The sequence below is a fragment of the Dryobates pubescens genome, chromosome 36, assembly GCF_014839835.1.
Source record: "Dryobates pubescens isolate bDryPub1 chromosome 36, bDryPub1.pri, whole genome shotgun sequence".
In the NCBI taxonomy this organism is placed as follows: domain Eukaryota; kingdom Metazoa; phylum Chordata; class Aves; order Piciformes; family Picidae; genus Dryobates; species Dryobates pubescens.
This window is the reverse complement of record NC_071647.1, coordinates 7,665,889-7,687,819: the sequence shown is the minus strand read 5'-3', so window position 1 is coordinate 7,687,819 and position 21,931 is coordinate 7,665,889. Positions and strand designations below refer to the sequence as shown.

Genomic DNA, 21,931 nt, shown 5'->3' with positions numbered 1-21,931 from the left:
CTTCAAGGGGGAATTTCCCTTTTTTGTCTGTTTAACTTGTAATTCATAGACTCATGCAGCTAGGCTGAAATTGATTTTCCATCCCACTTGCTCATGTCCTACCTATGGTCACATAAGTAAAACCCACAGGGTACACTGTGGTGTGTACCTCCCAGATTCTCTCCCTTGGACAGGGAAGTGCCTGCTCCTCATGGGTGAGACACAGTAGCGTACAGGAGGGAAATAGCACAGGATCCCTTGGATTTGCCTGATCTTCTGAGACAGTTCTTCATGGCAGGGACACAGGCCTGTACAGAGGAAGAGAGACTTCTCTTGCGTTGCTGGGGCTTGCCATTTCATCTGCTGTTTGTCTTTGGCCATCTTCCAAAGCCAGAGATAAAGACTGAGTGAGTGCCCCTGGTTCTTTCTCCTGTTGCCCTGATGAACCTGACTCATCCTCACCCTTTGCCAGAGGAGTTGCTTTCCTGGTATGGTTCTTTTTCTGCTCAAGGGCAGCTGATCCTGGCACAGGCTGGTTCTCTGGTGCAGCTGTCATGCCTGTTGGTCTGTCTGTGGGCCCAGAGACCTTGTCTTGCCCCTGAGCATTCTGAACACTGATGGGAAGCCCTTAATAGGCATGGGCCAGGCCCCAAAACACTGCAGTGATTTTTGTCTCTTGGGAACTTCCAGACTGACAACAGACATCCTTACAGCACATGGACACCCACAAGGTCTCCCTTCAACTTTCTTCTCCCATTCCCTAAGAGTCTCAGCATGTCCTGCCTTCACTCCTTCATGAATGCTCACAGCCCAGAGCAATGCCACAGAATTTATCAGAGGACAGGGTATAAGACAATGAAGGAGGGCTTGAACCCATCATCATAAATGATTCCATATACAATTTGGAGACAAGAAGGGATGATAGAACAGCAGCATGCTCAGAGCTCCTGGGCTCCCAGGTGTCACAAGCAGCTGTCACAAGCAAAAGACAAGGCTGTGGCAATTCCTCTCACATGTTGGTGTTTGGGCATCTGGAGAAAAGCATGAGTGGTGTCCATCTCCTGAAAACCTGGCCACAAACAGGCCCACAGAAATGGCCCACATCGCCTGCATGCACAGGATGCCACTAGCACTTCAGTCTCCTGACTGTGTTGGCAGGTGTCTGCTGCAGAAGCACTTGGGGCTCTCATATTGACACTTTAAGCCTCCAGTGGGAAAGGGCAAGGTGGAAGGCAGGAAGTGATGTAGCAGCAGAGCAGGAAATCCATCCCATCATCTGGGATAGTTTACATTTGTCATGATCTGCTCAGAGAATTCTTCCTTCCACAAAGCTGCCTCTGGGCCTGAGGCACTGCAGCACTGCTATAAAAGGCAGCTCAGCAATCTGCTCCCTCATCCACTTCTCTTGACTCCTTCTCATTGGGAATCAGGTGAGTTTGAAGCCTCTACTCTTCCTCTTTCAACATCAGATCTCTTCTTGATGTATGTCTCCTCTGATAGGGGCTATGCCGGGACTGGGAGCTGCTTGTCCTGTGAGAAGGAAGGGGAGAGGACTTAGTTGAGGTGTCTCATGGGCTTTGAATTGGACAGTGTATGTCTGATCAGGAGGAAACTTGAGTGGTTGAGTTCATGCCTGCTTCTCATGTGTCCCTATTTTCTATGTCCTTCTCCTCTCTCCCAGGCGCACATCCAGACCCAAGCCATGTCCTGCTGCAAGCCCTGCCAGCCCTGCTGCCAGCCCTGTGGCCCAACCCCACTGGCCAACAGCTGCAATGAGCCCTGCTGCAGACAGTGCCAGAGCTCCACTGTGGTCATTGAGCCCTCCCCTGTGGTGGTGACCCTGCCTGGACCCATCCTCAGCTCCTTCCCTCAGAACACTGTTGTGGGCTCCTCCACCTCTGCTGCTGTTGGCAGCATCCTCAGCTCTGAGGGAGTGTCCATCAGCTCCGGGGGCTTTGACCTCTCCTGCATCACCAACCGCTACTGCTGCAGACCCTGCTAAAGCTGCTGGCAAAAACCTTGCACAAGAACATTCAAAGCCTCAAAACATGGTGCTGAACAGAAGATGTACCAAATCCACTCCATCTTAGTGGGTGAAGCCCTTGGTGCTCACTCTCAGCCACTTCCTTTTCTCCTCTAAACTCATTAAAGTTGTACTGCATCCAAGCCTGTGCCTCTGCGTCCTTCTTCAACTCTCTTTTCTTTCTTCTTCTTAGGGTCAGTGTGACTCAATGCCAGCCTAGAGGGGCCTCCCAGTGCCAGCAGCCTGACTGTTGGTGTCCTTCTCTCTGCAGGGCTGGACACTCTGAAACAGCTCCACCTCATCTTAGTGGGTGAAGTCTTTGGTGCTCCCTATGAGCCACCTCCTTTTCTTCTCTAGAATCATTAAAGCTGTGCTGCATCCAAGCCTGGGCCTCTGAATCCTCCTTTCTTTTCTGGCATCTCTTCCAGTATAGTCAAGGGGAAAAATGAAGGAAATGGAGGCTGTGATTTCCTGCAGGGGAATTTGTGTGCTTGGTAATGCAGTCAACTAATTTCCTGCTTTCAGGAATGAACTGATAGTGAGGCTGAGGGATGCTCAGCCGAGTGTCTCACTCTAGCTTAGCTCTCTTGGGCAAAGACCTTGGCAGCTTTCTCCCAGCATTCTCCTCTACCCAACCACACTTGAAGAAATCCCTACCTATGGTCTTTGTTACAGCTCACAGCCACCTTGGTTTTTTGAAGGAGGTGATGAAGAGGCCAATGCACCCAGGTGTTGTGGTTTAGGCTCAGCCAAGCCCCTTGAAGCCTTAATACTCTGCCCTCCACCCTGTAGTGGCATTGGAAGAAGAACTGGGAGCAAATGGAAAACCCCTGGGCTGAATACCCCAGAGATCCAAGGAGCAGCAGGAGTTACACCACCACGAAAGAAGAAACACTGAAAGGCAGTGATAGGAAACCTGACCAGCTCAGCCCACAGGCCAGAGCCAAAATCCCCCTGCCCTCACTGGACCTCCCCTTCTACACTGGCCATGATGTCACAATGGCATCCAGTGCCCCATTGGCTACTCTGGATGTGGCTGCTTCTTGCTTCCTGTGAGAAAATTAACCCTCTCCTAACCGTATCCAGAAATTACCCACATTGTTCTGTGCCCTCTACCTCCTGCCCAGGAGATTGCATTTTTCACATCCAGTGTGGAGCCCAAAGGTTTGAGATAATGAGACATCTGACTGAGGCCTGTTAAAACAATTAGTTCAACAGTCCATGGCCTCAGTGGGGGTCTACCTGTTAGCATCTTGATACTATACAACTCCCCATGTGCTCCATGGTGATCATCATATGCTCCCTCTGGTGATTGTCATCTCAGGGCCATGGATCAAGTCTATGCTATTGCAGTATGTTGTCACTTATGAGATGATTACAGCACTGAGCATGGAGTTAAGGAATTTGGTTGGAGCATTCTCCTTTCTCAGTTATCTCACCCCATTTTTTGGTGAGACAGGGGAGGAGATTTTCTCAGCTTTGTCGAATGTTGAATATCTCTGAAATGTCCAAGCCAGTCTGCTCATGTTGCAATGTCTCCTGATGGTGTCCCACATCTTCTTCAGGTTTACACCCTCCAAAGATCTGCCCCAAGGCTGGATAGTGTCAGGTTGCATGGAATGTATGGGCAAGTGCCTAGGGCAGTAGTCACCTCCAGTGCTTTGCAATTTCACTCCTGAAGAAGTGCAGAATCCTGGAAAACTAGCAAAGTATTTGGAAGAATCTTGTCAGCCTGGCAGTTCCTGAGAGGCACAAATCACTGCCATGTGCTGGGGACTTGCATCCACCTACTAAGTCCTTCTCATCACTATCCTGTGTTGACAAGGGTAAGAGAATGTCTCTGCAGCAGCTAACCAGGTAGTGCAGGTGTCAGTTGCCTCTCTACAGAAACAGAAATAGACCAGAACATCACTTCTCCTGATGAGGGATGATACTGATGAACCAAAGCCATCAGGGGAACAGGAGGAAGAGCCAGGTATAATGACCCAATCCTTATCACTGAGTGATCTGTGAGATACGAAAAAAAGATATGAAAAAGGTGAGCCCATGATCACCTGGCTCCTCCCATGCTGGGATTATGGGGCCGGGGGTTGGAATTGGAGGGCAGAGAAGCAAAGCAGTTGGGATCTCTCTCTGGGGAAGGCGACATTGACAAGGCAATTGGAAAAGAGACACAGATGCTCAGCCTCTGTAGGTGGCTTCTGTCAGCTGCAAAGGAAAGGTCATATGTCACCTAGGCAAGCAGACCAACCCATGGACAGGGGTATCTAGTGCCTGAGTGAATTAACTCTGCTGGAGGTGATTTATAGTGATTGGAATGACAAGCAGTCACCCTCAGATCCAGATGCAGTCCAATGCACACCACCCATGTGGCAGAAGTTCTTTTGAAGCACACCACCATCATAAGCAACTCATTGGCAGTGGTGTGCTGGAAACACAGCCAGGGACAGAGGCTGGATGAATTGACTGTCAACTGCAACAATATGAGAGAAGTCTCCCTTCCTCTCTGCTAAGAGGAGCAGATATTCAATGCCCTAGAGAGAGAATCTGGGAGCCACCTACCACATGGAGATGAACATGGCAAAATGGGATGGAAAATCCACTCCAGTCCTAGCTGCACGAGTGCATGGTCTGTGAGGGAAAAAATCACAGAAGGGAATTCCTCCCACAGGAGCTCTGCTCCAGTATCCTGTGGGCACTTCACCAAACAGAGCCAAAGGGCTCTTCAGTGTCACTGAAATGGGGAATAATGCTGGCTTTTGTATCAACACCTGCTCTATTGCATTGTTGAGCAAGTTTGGTGCTGGGGCATTCCCACAGATCCAGCGCAGCAGATGAAATCCACAGCAGATATTCATACATTGAAATATGCCTCAAGTCCGCACTCACTAACTAGCCAGTGGTCACTTTCTTGCTCGCTTCACATTAAAGCTTCAGAATCTCTCAAATTCATTGCACGTGCTCAGAGGATGAGTAGTTTATTTGGGACAGGATTCTTCCAGCTAGGAGGTGTGGTCCTGAGGGTCTCTGATGGTTTTCAGGAGAGAAAATTTTTGCGAAGTTTCTTTAATCCTTTGAACTCTTCTTCCTTATATGGTCATAAGTTAGATCATCACTTTGTATGTCAGGTCCTGGACACTTATCAACTGGTTCTAGCTGGTTTTGAAGGACAGTTTGTTAGGTAAGGGGAAGATATATGTGGAAGCTTCAGTGATAAGGATGCAAGGACTCTTTGTTACAGGTGATAAGGATGTGGTTACATTGCTGAGGTGGCCCCAGCTGCACAAGCTAATTGAATTTGTAACCATTTCCCAACAATTCCTCCCTTTGAGACTTCCAAGAATTTCTTTCTTGGGAACCTCATGGTCTTGCTCTGTAACAATGATAATGATATTTCTCTTCATTGGGGTTTCTGCACAGTTTTGTTAGACACTGGATGGTCAGTGGAACAAATTGGATTCTGAAACAACATCAGATACCTGCAGCTGTTACTGTCACAACAGCCACCGACATTCCTTGAGTCACTGCAGGTTTGTAACCAAGAGGTAAGCCAATTCCACCAGGATTTTTCTTTTGTCCTCTCCCATTCTTCACTGCTTTCTCAATAGATGATTTTCCTCATTGCTGGATCTTAAAACCATCTTCTACCTACGGGCAACATTCTTTCCTAATTAGAGTACAAGTGCCCCCTTGGCTCACTAAGTAATCTAAAGCCATCTTGTTTGGCAGGGCTACCCTCCTGACCTGCAATAACTCCACTAAGGTGCTTTTCAAGGGTGGTTAAGTTGTTTATGTACCTCCCACATTTCCCTGCGGCACACGTGGGGCACATCATATTTCTGCCTTGCTAATGACTTGGCTACAGCAAGTGGTGTTCATTGCACAGGTTGTAGTCATGAATTTGTGCATCTCCAAGTCAAATGGCATGGATCTTGCACACAATTGAGGCCAACCTAAGGGAACCTCATTCCAGGGCAATCCCACTCCTCCTGCTGTTACTTGTGAGCAAATCCTACAATCAAATCAACCAACTTTAAGCTTTCATGCATTTCATCGTGACTGGCTGGTTTCACTCAAAGTGCATCCACAAGTTGGTGCCTTCCACTTTGACAGCTGTACAGGTGGTCAGAAGGACTTGGAATGGTCCTTCCCACTTTTCTTGAAGAGGTTGGTTGCCCCAGGTATGGATGCATATTGAGTCTCCTAGATGACAAGGCTGGAACATTTAAGGTCTCTGAAGAAGCTAAACCAGCAAACCTGTGCAAAGATGAGAGCTCTTTCCCCAAAGGTGTCACATCTTCCCTTAGACCATGATCTCCCCTTACAAGACTGTTCCCTGGAAAAGCAGCTACTTGATAGGGCCTTCTCTAGAGGATTTCATAGAGGCTCAGTTTCTTTTGGGAATTTGGCTGAATTCCTATTCTCACGCCAGGGTTAGAGCCATTGGTCATTTGAATGATGATTCCTGGCAAATTGTAACTAATTTGTTCTTTTGGGTCTGATTCACCGTGTCCAGCTCTCCACTAGATTGTGGTCTCCTCGTTAGGTCCAACTATTTAGGACAAATCTGTACAACCTCTGCCATAAAATGAGGTCCTTTATCTAAAAACATTACCAGTGGAACTCAGAATCTGGATATTATTTCTTTTAAGAAGACTTTTATGACCTCCCTAGCTTTGTTGCTGTGATAGGGAAAAGCTTCAGACCTTACTGAAAAAGAGAAAAACAATTATGAAGAGTCACTTGCAATTTCCCCCAGGTGTGAAGTCCTTTGCTTTCCTGCTTTTGCTTTTTTTTTCCCCAGGGCCATTTTAAAGTCCCGATCAAGTCCTTAATCAAGTCGTGATATTATTTTAGACTCTTCACTTCACCAGCTTTATCAGGATTCCATTTCATGTGCTCCCTGGGGAGATGCAATTTCAGGTTGGGTCCATGCTTCTGAGCCACTTTCTCTGCTGCATTATCCCAGCTTGTCCATCTTTCCTCAGGAGTAAACACATTCCAGCAGAGCCTGTCGTTCTCCCCAGTCAGGACTGTGAGTCACCAGTACAGCTTCCGCAGTACTATCTATGCACATGCACTGCTTTTCCCTCAGGTCCCACAGCCTAAGAGGGGCCTGAATCACAGGTCATTGTTCCTGAGTTCTTTCAGACACCAGACTGGAGGCTTCAGCTTCTTCCTCAGCAGAGGATTCTGATTCTGTCTGTCTCAAGGCAGCTGCCAGGAGCTACAGCTCTGCTACAGCCAACACCACTGAAGCAAGGCTGAACCAACAAACCCACGCAGCTTCAAAACAGATCCTGCAGGCTACAGTGCCTGAGCAAAGACCTTTGCCTAATTAACTGCTAAACCAGTGCCAAAGTTTACAGCCCTCAGTATGATAATGAGTCAAGTGGAGCACTAAACTTGTGTGACTGTGTTACTCAATCCTCTACCCAAATCAGGCCAAGCATCACACAGAGAGCAGAGGTAGACAGAGCTAGGATATAAACATCCACAAAAGGCTGTGAACATAGCAGAAAGGAGGACAGTTGAGGGGCTGTGCCTCTGCTTCTCCCCCCAAGCCAGGGACACCTTCCTGCTGAGAACTGGGTATTTAACACAGCTCAGCCTTGGCTGCCACAACTGTCACTGCCATGATTTGCATCCCTGACCCTCTTGCGTGCTACTCAGGAGTTACCAACTCCATCTCATTTATCATCACTGACACATTTGAGTCCCACATTAGCAGTTCACGTTATTAACATATTCACATCACTAACAGTTTACATTATTAGCATATTAAGAGTTTCTTGCTTATGATTATTTTTTAAGTCCACTGATTTCTTCTGTGTCAGCAGGTCTCCCCCCAAGATCTTTTAATGTCTCCCAGAGGAGACATCTTTGAGAGACCTTTCTCAGAACCTGTTGGGGTTTGGTTTGAGCAAGAGGGGACATGAGTCCCAGGAGCACCTGTGCAAGCCAGGCCTTGAAGGACTTTCTGTTATTAATATAGCAATGGAGTAGGAGTTGTGGAAAAGTTGTGATGCTTGGTATGCTGAAGTCAAGCTGCCCCTGAGAAGGAAGGCAAACAAGATAAGGAGTAGCGAAGACCTGGGAAAAAGAGCAATTAGAAAATTCCACAGAGTAGTGAAAACAATGATGTAACCTTTTAGAAAGTAACCAATAGCATGTGTTAAATTAGAATAGAATTAACTATGTATAAGATAAGACTATAAGTAATGAGGTGTGGAAAAATAAAGTTGGATGATTACTATCACTCACACTGAGTGCTGTCGTCCCTGTCTCCGTTCTTGTCAAGTGGCGCCTTGAACAGGGACCCGATTCTGCGGGTACTCTGAGCCGTGTTGACGGGGATGACAGCGGAGACCGCACCCGGGAATTACGGGTGAGCTGACCACGGAGGAAGGCTCAGGCGGGCCAATCTTGGCAGGCCGATATTAGCAGGCCTGCGAAAAGCATCGGCGGGCAGAATCGGTGGGCCGACGGCAGCTTGGGTGGGCCAGCATTGGCGGGCCCGAGGAAAAGGATCGGCGGGCTAGACTTGGCGGGCAGGCGGTAAACTCGGGCAGGCCAGCATCGGCGGGCCTGAGGAAAGGAGCAGCGGACACCGGCGGGTAACGGATGGCGGCAGTGAAGTTCGCGGACGTCGGTGGATATGGAACAAGAGGCAGCGCTCTCCTTATTTCAATGCTTTTTAGAAAAGCATAAGGCGCAGATATCACCCAAAGTAATTCCTGGGCTTTTGGCCCATGGATCCGCTTTAGGGTATTTCCCTAGTGGAGATAGTTATTTTGATGAAACTTGTTGGAGAGAATATGGAAACAACCTGTGGGACTTGGTGATAGATGGTGATAAAACTGCTACAAAGTTACAAAAGCCGTGGAGAGAATGCATAAACTGTATTAAAAAATATAAACTAGAACAGCGAATGGCTGCTGCCGTTACAGCAAAGTTGTCAGATCGAGATGCAGCGCCAGTTGTATCTGAATTACAGCCGGACGACATGTTTCAAAAGTATCGACCGATCGACCGGGGCCACCCCCGATATATCTTGCGGCGGCCACATCGCGTTTTGCCAGCCCCCACCACTGCCGTCTGCACCCAGGGAGGGAAAAAGCCAAAAAAAAAAGAAGGCAGCTCGGCCCCGACAGTACCGACTAACGCACCACTGATACTGGCAGCACTGACAGTAGCAGCAGCCCAGCGGTGGCCACGGAGCAGCCCCCACCCTTTTCCCCTGCAGAGGCTCGCACCAGCAACCCCCCTTCCCAGTGGCTTCAGCCGCAACTCTGCTCTGATTTAAAGCAACAGTGCTAATTTTCTCATTTCTGGTTGTAATGTCTTTCAGAGATTTGCTATTTAGAGTTTTGCTAAGTTTTTGTAATAAGAATGATGAATGGTATGCATTTAGTACTTGTGGGTGGTTAATACATAGTGATTGTGCTAAGGTGTGATTTGTTATTTAGAGTTTACTGGGTTTTCCTGGTGAGCATGGTGAATGGTATGCATTTAGTACTTGTGGGAAGTTAATGCATGGTGATTGTACTGAGGTGTGAGTACTTGGTGATGAATTCACCTTGTGAGATTTTCTTTTGGTTCGAACTTTCTTGGTTGTGTGCCTCAGCATTTCAAAGGAGCTCCATGTAATATAGTTAAGATTTGTAATAAATAGGTATTAATTTTTAAAGGTTTTCTTTAGTTAATGTGCAGAAGAATCAAGACTATGAGGAAGAAGCATTTCAAACATCGATCACAATAACTGTTACGATAATCTAGGATCAAAAGCATCAATCAGAAGAATGTATTACAGCACTATGTGAATAAGGACTGAATATTATGGTTGTTTGATTGTTGTATGATTAATGTTCCTATGGACTTATATATGTTATCTCACTGTGGTCGTTTGAGGCTGTGCCTTTAAGAACAAACACTGCTGGAACACACTGGCTAATGTTTTTGGTACTAGAACCAAAACATTCTGATATTCTAAACGAATTTCATTGGTTGATAAACAAAAATTCAGCTTTAGATTGTGAAGCGGTTGGAAAATTTTTTTCCTCAGTTCAGTTCGGTTTGGGAGTTGGGGGAGTTTGGTGTTTCAGCCTGTTCTCCCTGCCTGCTTCTTCTGCGAACTGCTGGACTTGGCCTTCAGATAAGCAAACACTAATCCTGCATGGGCTTTTGAAGCTTGCTAACAACTCTTTTCCTTAGTAACTTGCCTTTCTCTCTCTCTAACCCCTTTTTGGGGAAAAAGGGAGGTAAGGGGGGGAGAGAGGGGGTTCCAAAGAGGGGATCCCTCCCTGAGGGAGGGATTTTTGTTGTGTTATTTGTCTTTGCTGTGTATTTCTGTGTATATATTGTAAATACCTGTATATATTGTGTTATATATAACCTGCTTTCCATATATGCTTGTAAATATATAGCTTTTGCTCTTCGACTGAGTTAGCTGTGGTTTCTTACTCTGTGGAGGAGGGAGAGCTAAGCCCTCTCTCAACCTACCACATTTATTGGCTGCCCAACTCGGGGCTTGGTGACAAATTAGTTTGATTTATTGCTTGCTTGAGTCGAATGAGCAAACATGAAGGTGTTTTGGCTTTTTGAGCGTCTGCTCTTCTCAGTCTTCAGTGTATTGATCTACAAGTATTGCCTGGGTATGATTATCGATAAGATAGGTAAATATATAATGCAAAAATTATATTTGTGGTTTAAGTACAAGATTCGGCTTCTGTATGATCAGTGCCTGGAATTCTTTTATGTTAAAAAGTACAGGAATGTTACATCTAGCACACTCCCTATTGAGATAAAAGAGTTTAAGATTCCGCTCGGTGAAAGGGTAATTTTAAGTGATGGCTGGGATCCAAAGCTGATTTTCTTGATGTGTGTAGTCCTGCTGATGATGATAATTAATGTGTATTTGTTGGTAGCACTGTACCGGGAGAAAAAAGTGTCCAAGGCATGTTTTGTTATAAAACGGAGGGTTAAGAGACGAAAACACCACCCTGGCTCTGTTTCAGGAACATCCAGTGAGGATGATAATGGAGAATCTGTGTCAGTTAAAGATAAAGCTAAAAAGTCAATCGGCAAGGCAGCTCGAATAGCACTGCTAATGATTCTGGCAAGCAGCCAGGGGCTGCAGTTGCCCCAAACATGGCGGCTCCCGTGTCCCCAGCAGCCACCATTAACGAGGCAAAGTCATTTCCTCCTTCTTCCATGGCAGGAGCGGAAGCGTCCTCCAAAGCAGCTAATCTGTCTCAAAGCTTATCAGCTTCTGATAATAAGGCAGCTGGAAACCCAAACACAGCTCCAGTAAAGCAAGTAGCAGTTTTAACAACAAGGAAGGGTAAGACTAAAGCTGATTCAGGAGCTGACGGGGATGCACAGCAAGATTCTTCTGCTGGGGAGGAAGAAAAAATTTGTCTTAAAAATATAGCTGAGTTATTGAGATCATCAGAGGATCGAGATGCATCTCTTGGTAGGACAGCAGCTAGTGGTGGTGCTTCTCAGCTTAAAGGGATCCTTGAGAGGTTGTTGGGACCACAAGTTGAGGAACAGGAGGCAGAGGAGCAAGAACAAGATGACATAACCGACTGCTCTTCACCACGTGAGGAGCTTAGAAATGTGAGAAAAGACTATCTCAGAGCAGATAAGGAGCCAGTTCTCGCTTGGCTTGGTAGATGTTATGATACAGGTGCTCCAGCTCTAATGGTTGGAGACAAGTCAGCAGCCCAGCTAGGAACTCTCTCAAAGGATAATGGAATAGATAGACATCTAGGCAAGGCTCTCGGTAAGGTTAATCTGTGGATACGCCTTCTGATGGCGGTTCTCATGAGATACCCTTCCCGAGATGATCTTCCATGGAATCCTAAGCCCTGGACTACCATAGATGAGGGAATTAAGCGTCTGAGAGAATTTGCTGTTAGAGAGGTACTCTATGGTGAACATGAATCTCTGAATCCTGATGATGTTCCTGTAGGAAATGGTCTTACTAAAAAGCTCATCAAGCTTGCTCCTTCCAATTATGCAAACATTCTGGCAAGCAGAATTGTAGCAAGAAATTATGGTGGAGCTCCTCTTACGGTTGGCCAATTCACTGATGAATTGAGACAATTGGATGATAGCATGACACGTGTTTCTTTGGTTTCAGCCATTGAAACTCTGTCTGGAAAACTGGAGAATTGCATGAAAGAGCTGAAGGATGAATTTAAAAACACCATCTCCCAATTGGCACAAAGAGATGATTCCAATTCTTCCTCCAGGTGGGTACAGGTTTCATCTGTGAGGAATAGACATCCTCCAAGGAGGTCATTCCAAAACAGATCAAACCAAAACAGACCACCAAGGCAGTCACGTAGGACTATTTGGATTACCCTGCGTGATCAGTTTGGTGAGAACATGAACAGGTGGGATGGTCAACCAACTTCTAATCTTTTCAGGAGACTGAGAGAACTGCAAAGTGGCAGAACCCGAGGTAGCAATACCAGAAGGGTAGCTGTTACTTCTACAGTTCCCCAGGACAACTCTAGTAGCTCCAACAGTGGCTCCAGTTCTAACACTGCACAGTGTGCTCGTTGCACCTGTGGACATGTTCCCCATAACTAGGGGTGCCCTGCCTCCCGCCAGGGGGAGGAGAGGGGTAATACAGATAACAGAATCTATTGGGATGTGTACATCCAGTGGCCTGGCACTTCACACTTTCAGAAGTACAGGGCCTTGGTTGACACAGGAGCTCAGTGCACCATATTGCCATCAAATTATCAGGGATCAGAGTCCATAACTATTCTGGGAGTCACTGGTGGATCTCAAGAGTTAAGTAAAGTGGAGGTTAATATAAGCTTAACTGGTAAACAATGGAAAAAGCATACAGTTGTGACCGGACCTGATGCACCTTGTATTTTGGGAATTGATTTTCTGAGAGAAGGGCGTTTCAAGGACCCTAAAGGTTACAAATGGGCTTTTGGAGATGGACAAAAACTGAAGCTGTCTGCTAGACCTGAGCTTTCTGATGAATCTGCAGTTGTGGGACAACACAAGATTCAGGACATGAAGTTGCCGGTTGCTTATCGGACTGTGCATCACAGACAATACAGAACCAACCGTGACTCTTTGTTGCCCATTCAGAATCTGATTCGTCAGTTGGAGAGTCAGAAAGTCATCAGCAAAACTCATTCACCTTTCAACAGTCCAGTGTGGCCTGTGCGAAAGCCGAATGGAGACTGGCGTCTGACAGTGGACTACCGAGCCCTGAATGAAGTAACTCCGCCTATGAGTGCAGCAGTACCAGACATGATGGAACTCCAGTATGAGCTGGAATCCAAAGAGGCCAAATGGTATGCTACCATAGACATTGCTAATGCCTTCTTCTCTATTCCCATAGCAGAGGAATGCAGGCCTCAGTTTGCTTTCACCTGGAGAGGAATCCAGTACACTTTCAACAGACTGCCAATGGGCTGGATCCACAGCTCCAGCATCTGTCATGCAGTAATCCATGATGCTCTGGAGGAAGGTGGTGCTCCAGAACACATCCAGTTCATCGATGATATCATCGTCTGGGGTAAAACTGCTGAGGAAGTCTTCGAGAAAGGTAACAAAATCATGGACATTCTCCTGAATGCAGGTTTTGCCATCAAGAGAGACAAGGTGAAAGGTCCTACCACAGAGATCCAGTTTCTGGGAGTGCAGTGGCAGGATGGACGCCGACACATTCCAGTGGATGTGGTAAATAGAGTCTCTACCATGGCAAATCCCACGAACAAGCAAGAAACTCTACGTTTCTTGGGGATAGTGGGATTTTGGAGACTACACATTCCTGGATACAGTCAGATTGTGAAACCTCTGTATGATGTGACTCGAAAGAGGAACAGTTTCCACTGGGGACCTGAACAACAAGCAGCCTTTGACCAGATAAAGCAAGAAGTAGTCCAAGCAGTGGGTCTGGGACCTGTGCGAGATGGTCCAGACATTAAGAACATTTTGTACACGGCTGCAGGTGACAATGGTCCAACCTGGTGCTTGTGGCAAAAAGCTCCAGGTGAGACACGTGGACGACCTCTTGGTTTCTGGAGTCGAGGTTACAGAGGTTCAGAGGCTAATTACACTCCAACAGAGAAAGAGATTCTAGCTGCCTATGAAGGAGTGAAAGCAGCTTCTGAAGTAATTGGAACTGAGTCACAACTTCTCTTAGCTCCCAGATTGCCAGTTTTGAATTGGATGTTCAAAGGCAAAGGTTCCACACCACATCATGCCACAGATTCCACCTGGTCTAAGTGGATGGCCCTGATAACACAGAGAGCTCGAATGGGAAATCTTGAAAGACCTGGTCTGGTGGAGGTGATCTCAAGTTGGCCTGAAGATACCAACTGTGCTAAACCTCCAGAGGAGAGAGTAACTCGTGCTGAGGAAGCTCCTCCTTACAATGACCTTTCTGATGATGAAAAGAAATATGCTTTGTTCACAGACGGTTCCTGTTGTCTCGTCGGGAACAAGCGAAGGTGGAAGTCTGCCGTGTGGAGTCCAACACGCCGAGTTGCAGAGGCGAAGGATGGAGAAGGAGAATCCAGTCAGTTTGCAGAGGTAAAAGCTGTCCAGCTAGCTCTCGACGTGGCTGAACGTGAGAGATGGCCAAAGCTTTATCTCTACACCGACTCATGGATGGTAGCCAATGCTCTATGGGGTTGGCTAAAGAACTGGAAAAAGAATGGCTGGCAGAGGAAAGGAAAACCCATCTGGGCAGCTGAACTGTGGCAAGACATTGCTGATCGAATCGAGAGAATTCCAGTGAAAGTGAGACACATTGATGCTCACATTCCCAAGAGCAAAGCTACTGAGGAACAGCAGCACAACCATCAGGCAGATCTAGCTGCAAGAGTTTCTCAAGTAGACAAGGACTCTGAACTTGATCTCGACTGGAAACACCGAGGTGAGATATTCTTAGCTCGGTGCGCTCACGATTCGTCAGGACATCAAGGCAGAGATGCAACATACCAATGGGCTCGTGACAGATCCATAGACATTTCCATGGATGCCATCACACAAGTCATCCATGACTGTGACATTTGTGCTGCTATTAAGCAGGCAGAGAGAATTAAGCCTTTGTGGTATGGTGACAGATGGTCCAAATACAGGTATGGTGAAGCTTGGCAGATTGACTACATCACTCTACCACGTTCTCGTTCTGGTAAGCAGTACGTGCTTACTATGGTAGAGGCAAACACTGGATGGCTGGAAACTTACGCAGTCCCACATGCAACTGCACGCAACACCATTCTCGGTCTGGAGAGACAGATCCTGTGGAGACACGGAACTCCAGAGAGGATTGAGTCAGACAACGGAACTCACTTCAAGAACAACCTTGTAAAGAGCTGGGCAAAAGAGCACGGTATTGAGTGGATTTTCCATATTCCTTACTATGCACCAGCTGCAGGGAAGATTGAACGCTACAACGGTTTGTTGAAGACCACTCTCAAAGCCATGGGAGGTGGATCTTTGAAAAACTGGGAGAAACATTTAGCACAAGCAACCTGGCTGGTGAACAGTAGAGGTTCAGTGAACCGAGCTGGACCTGCACATTCTGATCTGCTACAGAAAATAGAAGGTGATAGAGTTCCTGTTGTTAGGGAAAAGAATCTGTTAGGTAAAACTCTTTGGGTATTTTCGCCCTCAGGAGAGGCTAAACCTGTCCGAGGGGTGGTTTCAGCAGAAGGTCCGGGTCACACTTATTGGGTAATGCAAGAGAATGGTGAAATTCAGTGTATTCCACAAAGAGATTTAACTTTAGCTGAGAGAGTTTAATTTCAGAATGTTGTACAGCTACAGCGCGTCCAAAGGAAAGAGTCCCTGAGGAATCTACGGTGCACGAACCCTGAGAACCCTGAGAGCCCTGAGTCAACTGAGAGTCTCTGAGTCCCTGTTTCCCTTTTTCTTCGCTTCGTCTGCGGAGAGACAAACTGTTTTCCATTTTCTTGATTTTGGATTTTCTTGGACTTCTGAATCATCTACATCTGAGTATAGCCGGAATGGACGATGAACTTAACTTATGAACTGTAAATATTGTTCTGGATTGGATGGACAGTACGAACAGCCAATGAAATTGTTTAGAAAGGGGTGGACTGTGGTCGTTTGAGGCTGTGCCTTTAAGAACAAACACTGCTGGAACACACTGGCTAATGTTTTTGGTACTAGAACCAAAACATTCTGATATTCTAAACGAATTTCATTGGTTGATAAACAAAAATTCAGCTTTAGATTGTGAAGCGGTTGGAAAATTTTTTTCCTCAGTTCAGTTCGGTTTGGGAGTTGGGGGAGTTTGGTGTTTCAGCCTGTTCTCCCTGCCTGCTTCTTCTGCGAACTGCTGGACTTGGCCTTCAGATAAGCAAACACTAATCCTGCATGGGCTTTTGAAGCTTGCTAACAACTCTTTTCCTTAGTAACTTGCCTTTCTCTCTCTCTAACCCCTTTTTGGGGAAAAAGGGAGGTAAGGGGGGGAGAGAGGGGGTTCCAAAGAGGGGATCCCTCCCTGAGGGAGGGATTTTTGTTGTGTTATTTGTCTTTGCTGTGTATTTCTGTGTATATATTGTAAATACCTGTATATATTGTGTTATATATAACCTGCTTTCCATATATGCTTGTAAATATATAGCTTTTGCTCTTCGACTGAGTTAGCTGTGGTTTCTTACTCTGTGGAGGAGGGAGAGCTAAGCCCTCTCTCAACCTACCACACTCACAAAAAAAAAAAAAAAAAAAAAAAAAAAGAATACCCCATAGCAGAAAAAATTAGCTCATGGTTACCCTAGAAATGCTGTAACCCTCTCACCACAAGACACACAGCACAACTGTCATGAAATGACAACCAGCAAACCTGCTTAGCACTGACCTCAATGACCGTCACAATGATCCAAGATGTCAACAGAAAGCATCTAACTTCTAACTGAGTGTCGTGACTGCTTAACTGTTGTGTGAACATTAAGAGATTAGTATTACTAGGATGAGCAAAAACACATTATTATGTGTAATTTTATATTGGGCAAAGCAATGAAGCTCTTTTTGCTCTTGCTGTTTGTCTGCAAGTTTTCTGTCTGTGAAGCTAGAGCCTGGCCAGATCTGCCTTTACAGATTAAAGAAATCTTGCTGCCATTAAACAATTGATGATTTTTGACCATCCTAGAGAAAATAAAAATGCAACATACCCCTAAAGCAGATTGTAAAAGATAGTGCTAAGGATTGCATTTGTGTCTTAATCTCTGTGTGCAATGTGTTCAGGCATAATCAAGTCTTCTCTGTCAATAAGTGAAATGTAAAGATTGGAACTATTAAGATCTAAGTTCTTCTTTACAATGTCTGTTATCTTTGACCGTGTGTTATGCCAACGCTGTTAGAACATTCTAACTAGTTCAACTTAAGCGCCGTGCCTTGTATGGGTGACATGGGCCAACATGACAGGCAATAACGAATTTTGTTTGAGCTTACAAACTGTGGGTGAACCTTTTCAGACATGTTTAATAGGGATACCCAGATTTGATGTAAATATGTTTGTTAATTATAGTAGTAATAATTGTAGTAATAGGAGTGAAGTGGCAAATTGTAGTGCATTATTGATTAAGGGACTGAATCAGCGGTTACTGTATGATCCTGACGAATTGTGATTATTGGGCTCTCAGCAGGTTGGCAATGCATTGAAAAACTGGACTCGAATGTGTATTGTGTTTGGAGGTATGTTTAAAGGGCAGCAAGGTTTTGAGCAAGTGTTAAAGGGTTGGGGAAAAGTGCCGGTTGAGATACAAAGCAGCTCACAAGGATGGACTGATGTTTGCCCCAAGAGACCATATAACGTCTATGGCTAACCCAGTGGGGGGTCCCTGTTATTTAGGGTCCCTATCCATAGTAGCACCATCTCAGACTCAGTGGTTAAAACTTTTAAAGCAAATACAACAACTGCGGAAAAAGCACACAATTGTACATCAAATTGTAATGACCAAGTGGAATTATGGGGGTGTGCAATGAGAGTCTTTGTAAGTAGAATTGTGCCAGGTGCTGTTGCAGGAAAAGCCTTGAGTGCAGTAGATGTTACCACTCAGGTGTTGGAAGAGTCACTTAGATGATTGGTTAAGATCAATACTTGGGAATGTGTCACAGTGGGTTATACAATTGATAAAAGAAGTCTTAAGGTTTTTAGGTATTATTGTACTAACTTTGATTATTGTTAAGCTTGTTTATATTTGTATTATGCAAAGTGTTCAAAGAATAACCTCCAAGGCCTTACTTGCACAAAAGAAAAACGGGGAAATTGTTGGGGTTTGGTTTGAGCAAGAGGGGACATGAGTCCCAGGAACACCTGTGCAAGCCAGGCCTTGAAGGACTTTATGTTATTAATATAGCAATGGAGTAGGAGTTGTGGAAAAGTTGTGATGCTTGGTATGCTGAAGTCAAGCTGCCCCTGAGAAGGAAGGCAAACTAGATAAGGAGTAGCAAAGACCTGGGAAAAAGAGCAATTAGGAAATTCCACAGAGTAGTGAAAACAATGATGTAACCTTTTAGAAAGTAACCAATAGCATGTGTTAAATTAAAATAGAATTAACTATGTATAAGATAAGACTATAAGTAATGAGGTGTGGAAAAATAAAGTTGGATGATTACTATCACTCACACTGAGTGCTGTCGTCCCTGTCTCCGTTCTCGTCAAGAACCCTTGGACAACTGACCAGATCTCACAGTAAAAAAACCAAACAAATCAGAACACTACAATGTCCAACAAAACAATGAATTACAATTCCAAATGTTACAATAACAACAAAATTCTGAACACAGCAGCAACCAACACCCTGGTGACACTTTGGGCATCGCCATAGTAGCCTTGAGAGCACTGAATACTTTACACTTTGGCTGGCACTCTGGGGCATCCCTATCACAGAGAGCAATCAGCCATCTAGACCACTGTTATATCCTTTATAACCCAAATCTAAGGGAAAACATTTCCTGTCTTATCACAGAATCACAGAATGGTAAGGGTTGGAAAAGATCTCTCGACATCATCGTGTCCCACTCCCCTGCCAAGACAGGGTCACCTAGGGCAGTTCAGACAGGAATGCATCAAAATGACTCTTAAATGTCTCTAGAGAAGGAGACTTTAAAACCTGTCTGGACAGCCTGCTCCAGGGCTCAGTCACCCTCACAGTAAAGAACTTTTTCCTCATGGTGTGGTGGAACTTCCTGGGTTCCAGTTTGTGTCCATTGCCCCTTGTCCTATCACAGGGCACCACTGAAAAGAGATTGGCATCTTCTTTTTGACAACCACCCCTCAGATGTTTGTGAACACTAATCAGATGCCTTGGGCAGTGATGAAGGGTTTCCTCATGTCCCCAGATATTTCTCCTCCAAAACATAGACTTTGTCCCTTGTCAGTCAGCATGCAGATGGAAAGACCACCAGAGGGACACAGGCAGGGCTGCAGCAACTTTTAAATCAGTCTAAAGAGGAAATTGAGGTCACTCCAAATGGAGGTGCTCAGCATGGGACCAGCAGGAGCAGTTAAAGATCTGCTTCCCTTTCCCACGGGCTGTGGCCAAGTCCTGGGCAATTCTATAAGTCTGGATCCTGCACAACACCCCAAAAATTAAACCCCAGAGTTTCTAAATCCTAAACAGAATTTCACAGGTTCCAAAGTGTGACCAAGGTCTCTTGCCCTACTACTGTGTGCTGTGAGAAGAAGCTGGTTCCATCTTTTCCACATCCTCAGAACAAAGACACCAAAAATGTCTCCCTTCAGCCTTCTCCTAAGGCCCTATTCCCTCAGCCTCTCAGCAGAGAGATCAGAGCCCAGAGCATTAATGCGCAATCTGTTAGAGGACAGGGAAGAAGAAAAGGAAGAATGGCTTAGACTAAGGATCATAAATTACTTGCTAGCCTACTGAGCTCCCCAGGGCCTCCCACATGCTCACAGGTCCTCTCTTGATGAAAGCAGTTGTCAGGATTACTGCTCACATGGAATGTTCCAGAGTTGTTCTAGTCTGAGACTGCCTGCTTTAACAAGCAAGCCCAGTGCACACATTGGGAGTGAAAATGAGAGAAACACACAAAAAGCCCAGTGGTTGAGACAAGGAGAGTTTAATGGAATGATGCAATGACCAATCCTTTAGAGTATTTTGCAGAAAAGCAACAGCAGAAGCAGCGGCAGAAGCCAGAGAAAAATGATACCCAGTGAATGCCCTCAAAGACTTTGAATGAGTCTAAAGAAGGAAATGAGGTCACTCCAAGTGGAGGTGCCCAGCACAGGGAGCAGCAGGAGCAGGCAAAGATGTGTTTCCCTTTTCCTGTGGCGGAGTCCCCACAGGGCATCTGTTCCTTGCATGGCAAAGGGAGTCCAGGCTGGAGCACCCCTCCAGCTTGGTTCCTGGGGGTCCACAGAGCAGTTTTGAAAGCAGCAAATTGTGACCAAGGAAGAGAGAAAAAGTGTGAGTGGAAGGCAGGAAAGGTGAACATTGGCCATGTCTTCAGGGAATCCAGAATATCACTGTTCAGGCTTCCTCTTCAGGTCAAGCCTGAGATGATCAGCTGCTCCTAAAGCAATGGCCCAAAGTGTGATCCTCTGTCCAACATCACATTCTGAGTGCCTGGGGGTCCTTCTCTGAAGCTGTTGCCAGCAGCTCTAGCAGGGGCGGCAGGGCCGGCAAGAGTAGCGGTTGGTGATGCAGGAGAGGTCAAAGCCCCCGGAGTTGATGGGCACTCCCTCAGAGCTGAGGATGCTGCCAACAGCAGCAGAGGTGGAGGAGCCCACAGCAGTGTTCTGAGGGAAGGAGCTGAGGATGGGTCCAGGCAGGGTCACCACCACAGCAGGAGGCTGGATGGCAATGGTGGAGTCCTGGCACTTCACACAGCAGGGCTCATTGCAGCTGTTGGCCAGTGGGGTTGGGCCACAGGGCTGGCAGGGTGGGCATGGCCTGCAGCAGGACATGGCTTGAGTCTGGAGCTTCACCTGGAAGAGAAGGCAGGGGAGGAAACAGAGAAGGCAAGTGGATGAGGGAGGAGCAGCCTGGTGACACTATCTCAAAGGAGCCAAGGCCAAGCCTGAGTGCCCAGCTGGAATCTGTGCAGTCTTCATCACCCTGTTAAGAGCAACCTGGCCCAGGGCAGCTCTCTCTGAGTTCAGAAGCCAAAGGCTCCTCAGACACTTCCCTGCTTCCCCCCTTAGCAGACCCTCTCCCTGCTTCCCACTCTCCAGACACAAAGTTCCAAAACCCAGGACAGAACAGAGCCAATAGGAGCTGAGAGCTCCATCAGGGAGAGATCTCATTATGGAAGAGGAGCAGAAGGGGCTCCAGACTCACCTGGTTGCCAAGGAGAAGGAGGCAGGAGAAGTGGATGAGAGAGCAGGACCTGGGCTGCCTTTTATACCTGCCCCTCATTGCCGCAGGACCAGAGGCACCTTGGCAGAGGTAACAATCTTTGCAGAAGCTCATCTTGAATGCAAAGCATCACAGCTAAGGACATGGCTGTGCTTTCATTTCCTGCACTGCTGCCTTTTCATTTCCAGGTTTGTGTCAGGACCACACCCCAGCTAAAGCTTCTTCTGAGCGCTGGGAGGAAAGGCCTCAGCAGTTCCAGGTCAGGAATGCAGCAGTGCAGGCAGCAGAGTCATGAGAGGTTCCTCTGAAGTTGGCTGCCCTCTCTGAAGCTACAGGAAATGGGAAGACAAGACCCTGACATTAACCCAAATTTGAGAGCACTCCCTCTGCAGAAAAAAGGCACCCAGTGTGTGCTGGTGAGACTCCAAGGGCCAGCTGCTATTAATCCTGATCGTGATGAAGACCTGACAGCCTCATGGCCTAACCTCAGTGTCAGCAGCTTGCAGACTGTGCTGCATGTTCCAGCTTCAGCCACAGGATGGGTGCTCTTTTTTTGAAGTTGGGCTGTTGTTTTTGTCCCTAAATCAGGGTT

The 21,931-nt window shown here is 46.4% G+C and overlaps 2 protein-coding genes across 2 annotated transcripts; one reads left to right on the top strand and one right to left on the bottom strand.

The window, feature by feature from the left end:
* The first annotated feature begins 1,270 nt into the window (after positions 1-1,270).
* Positions 1,271-1,981, top strand: LOC104299583 (feather keratin Cos1-1/Cos1-3/Cos2-1). The gene is given in 3 exon segments (XM_009899760.2): positions 1,271-1,315; positions 1,317-1,409; positions 1,661-1,981. Coding segments are annotated over 3 exon segments (453 nt in total). The 5' UTR covers positions 1,271-1,276.
* Positions 1,982-20,642: 18,661 nt separating this feature from the next.
* Positions 20,643-21,360, bottom strand: LOC104309384 (feather keratin Cos1-2). The gene is made up of 2 exons (XM_054176858.1): positions 21,322-21,360; positions 20,643-20,969 (listed from the first exon to the last, which is right to left on the bottom strand). The coding sequence occupies exon 2, from the start codon at positions 20,946-20,948 to the stop codon at positions 20,643-20,645; it is 306 nt and encodes a 101-aa protein (XP_054032833.1). The 5' UTR covers positions 20,949-20,969; positions 21,322-21,360.
* Between the last annotated feature and the right edge of the window lie 571 nt (positions 21,361-21,931).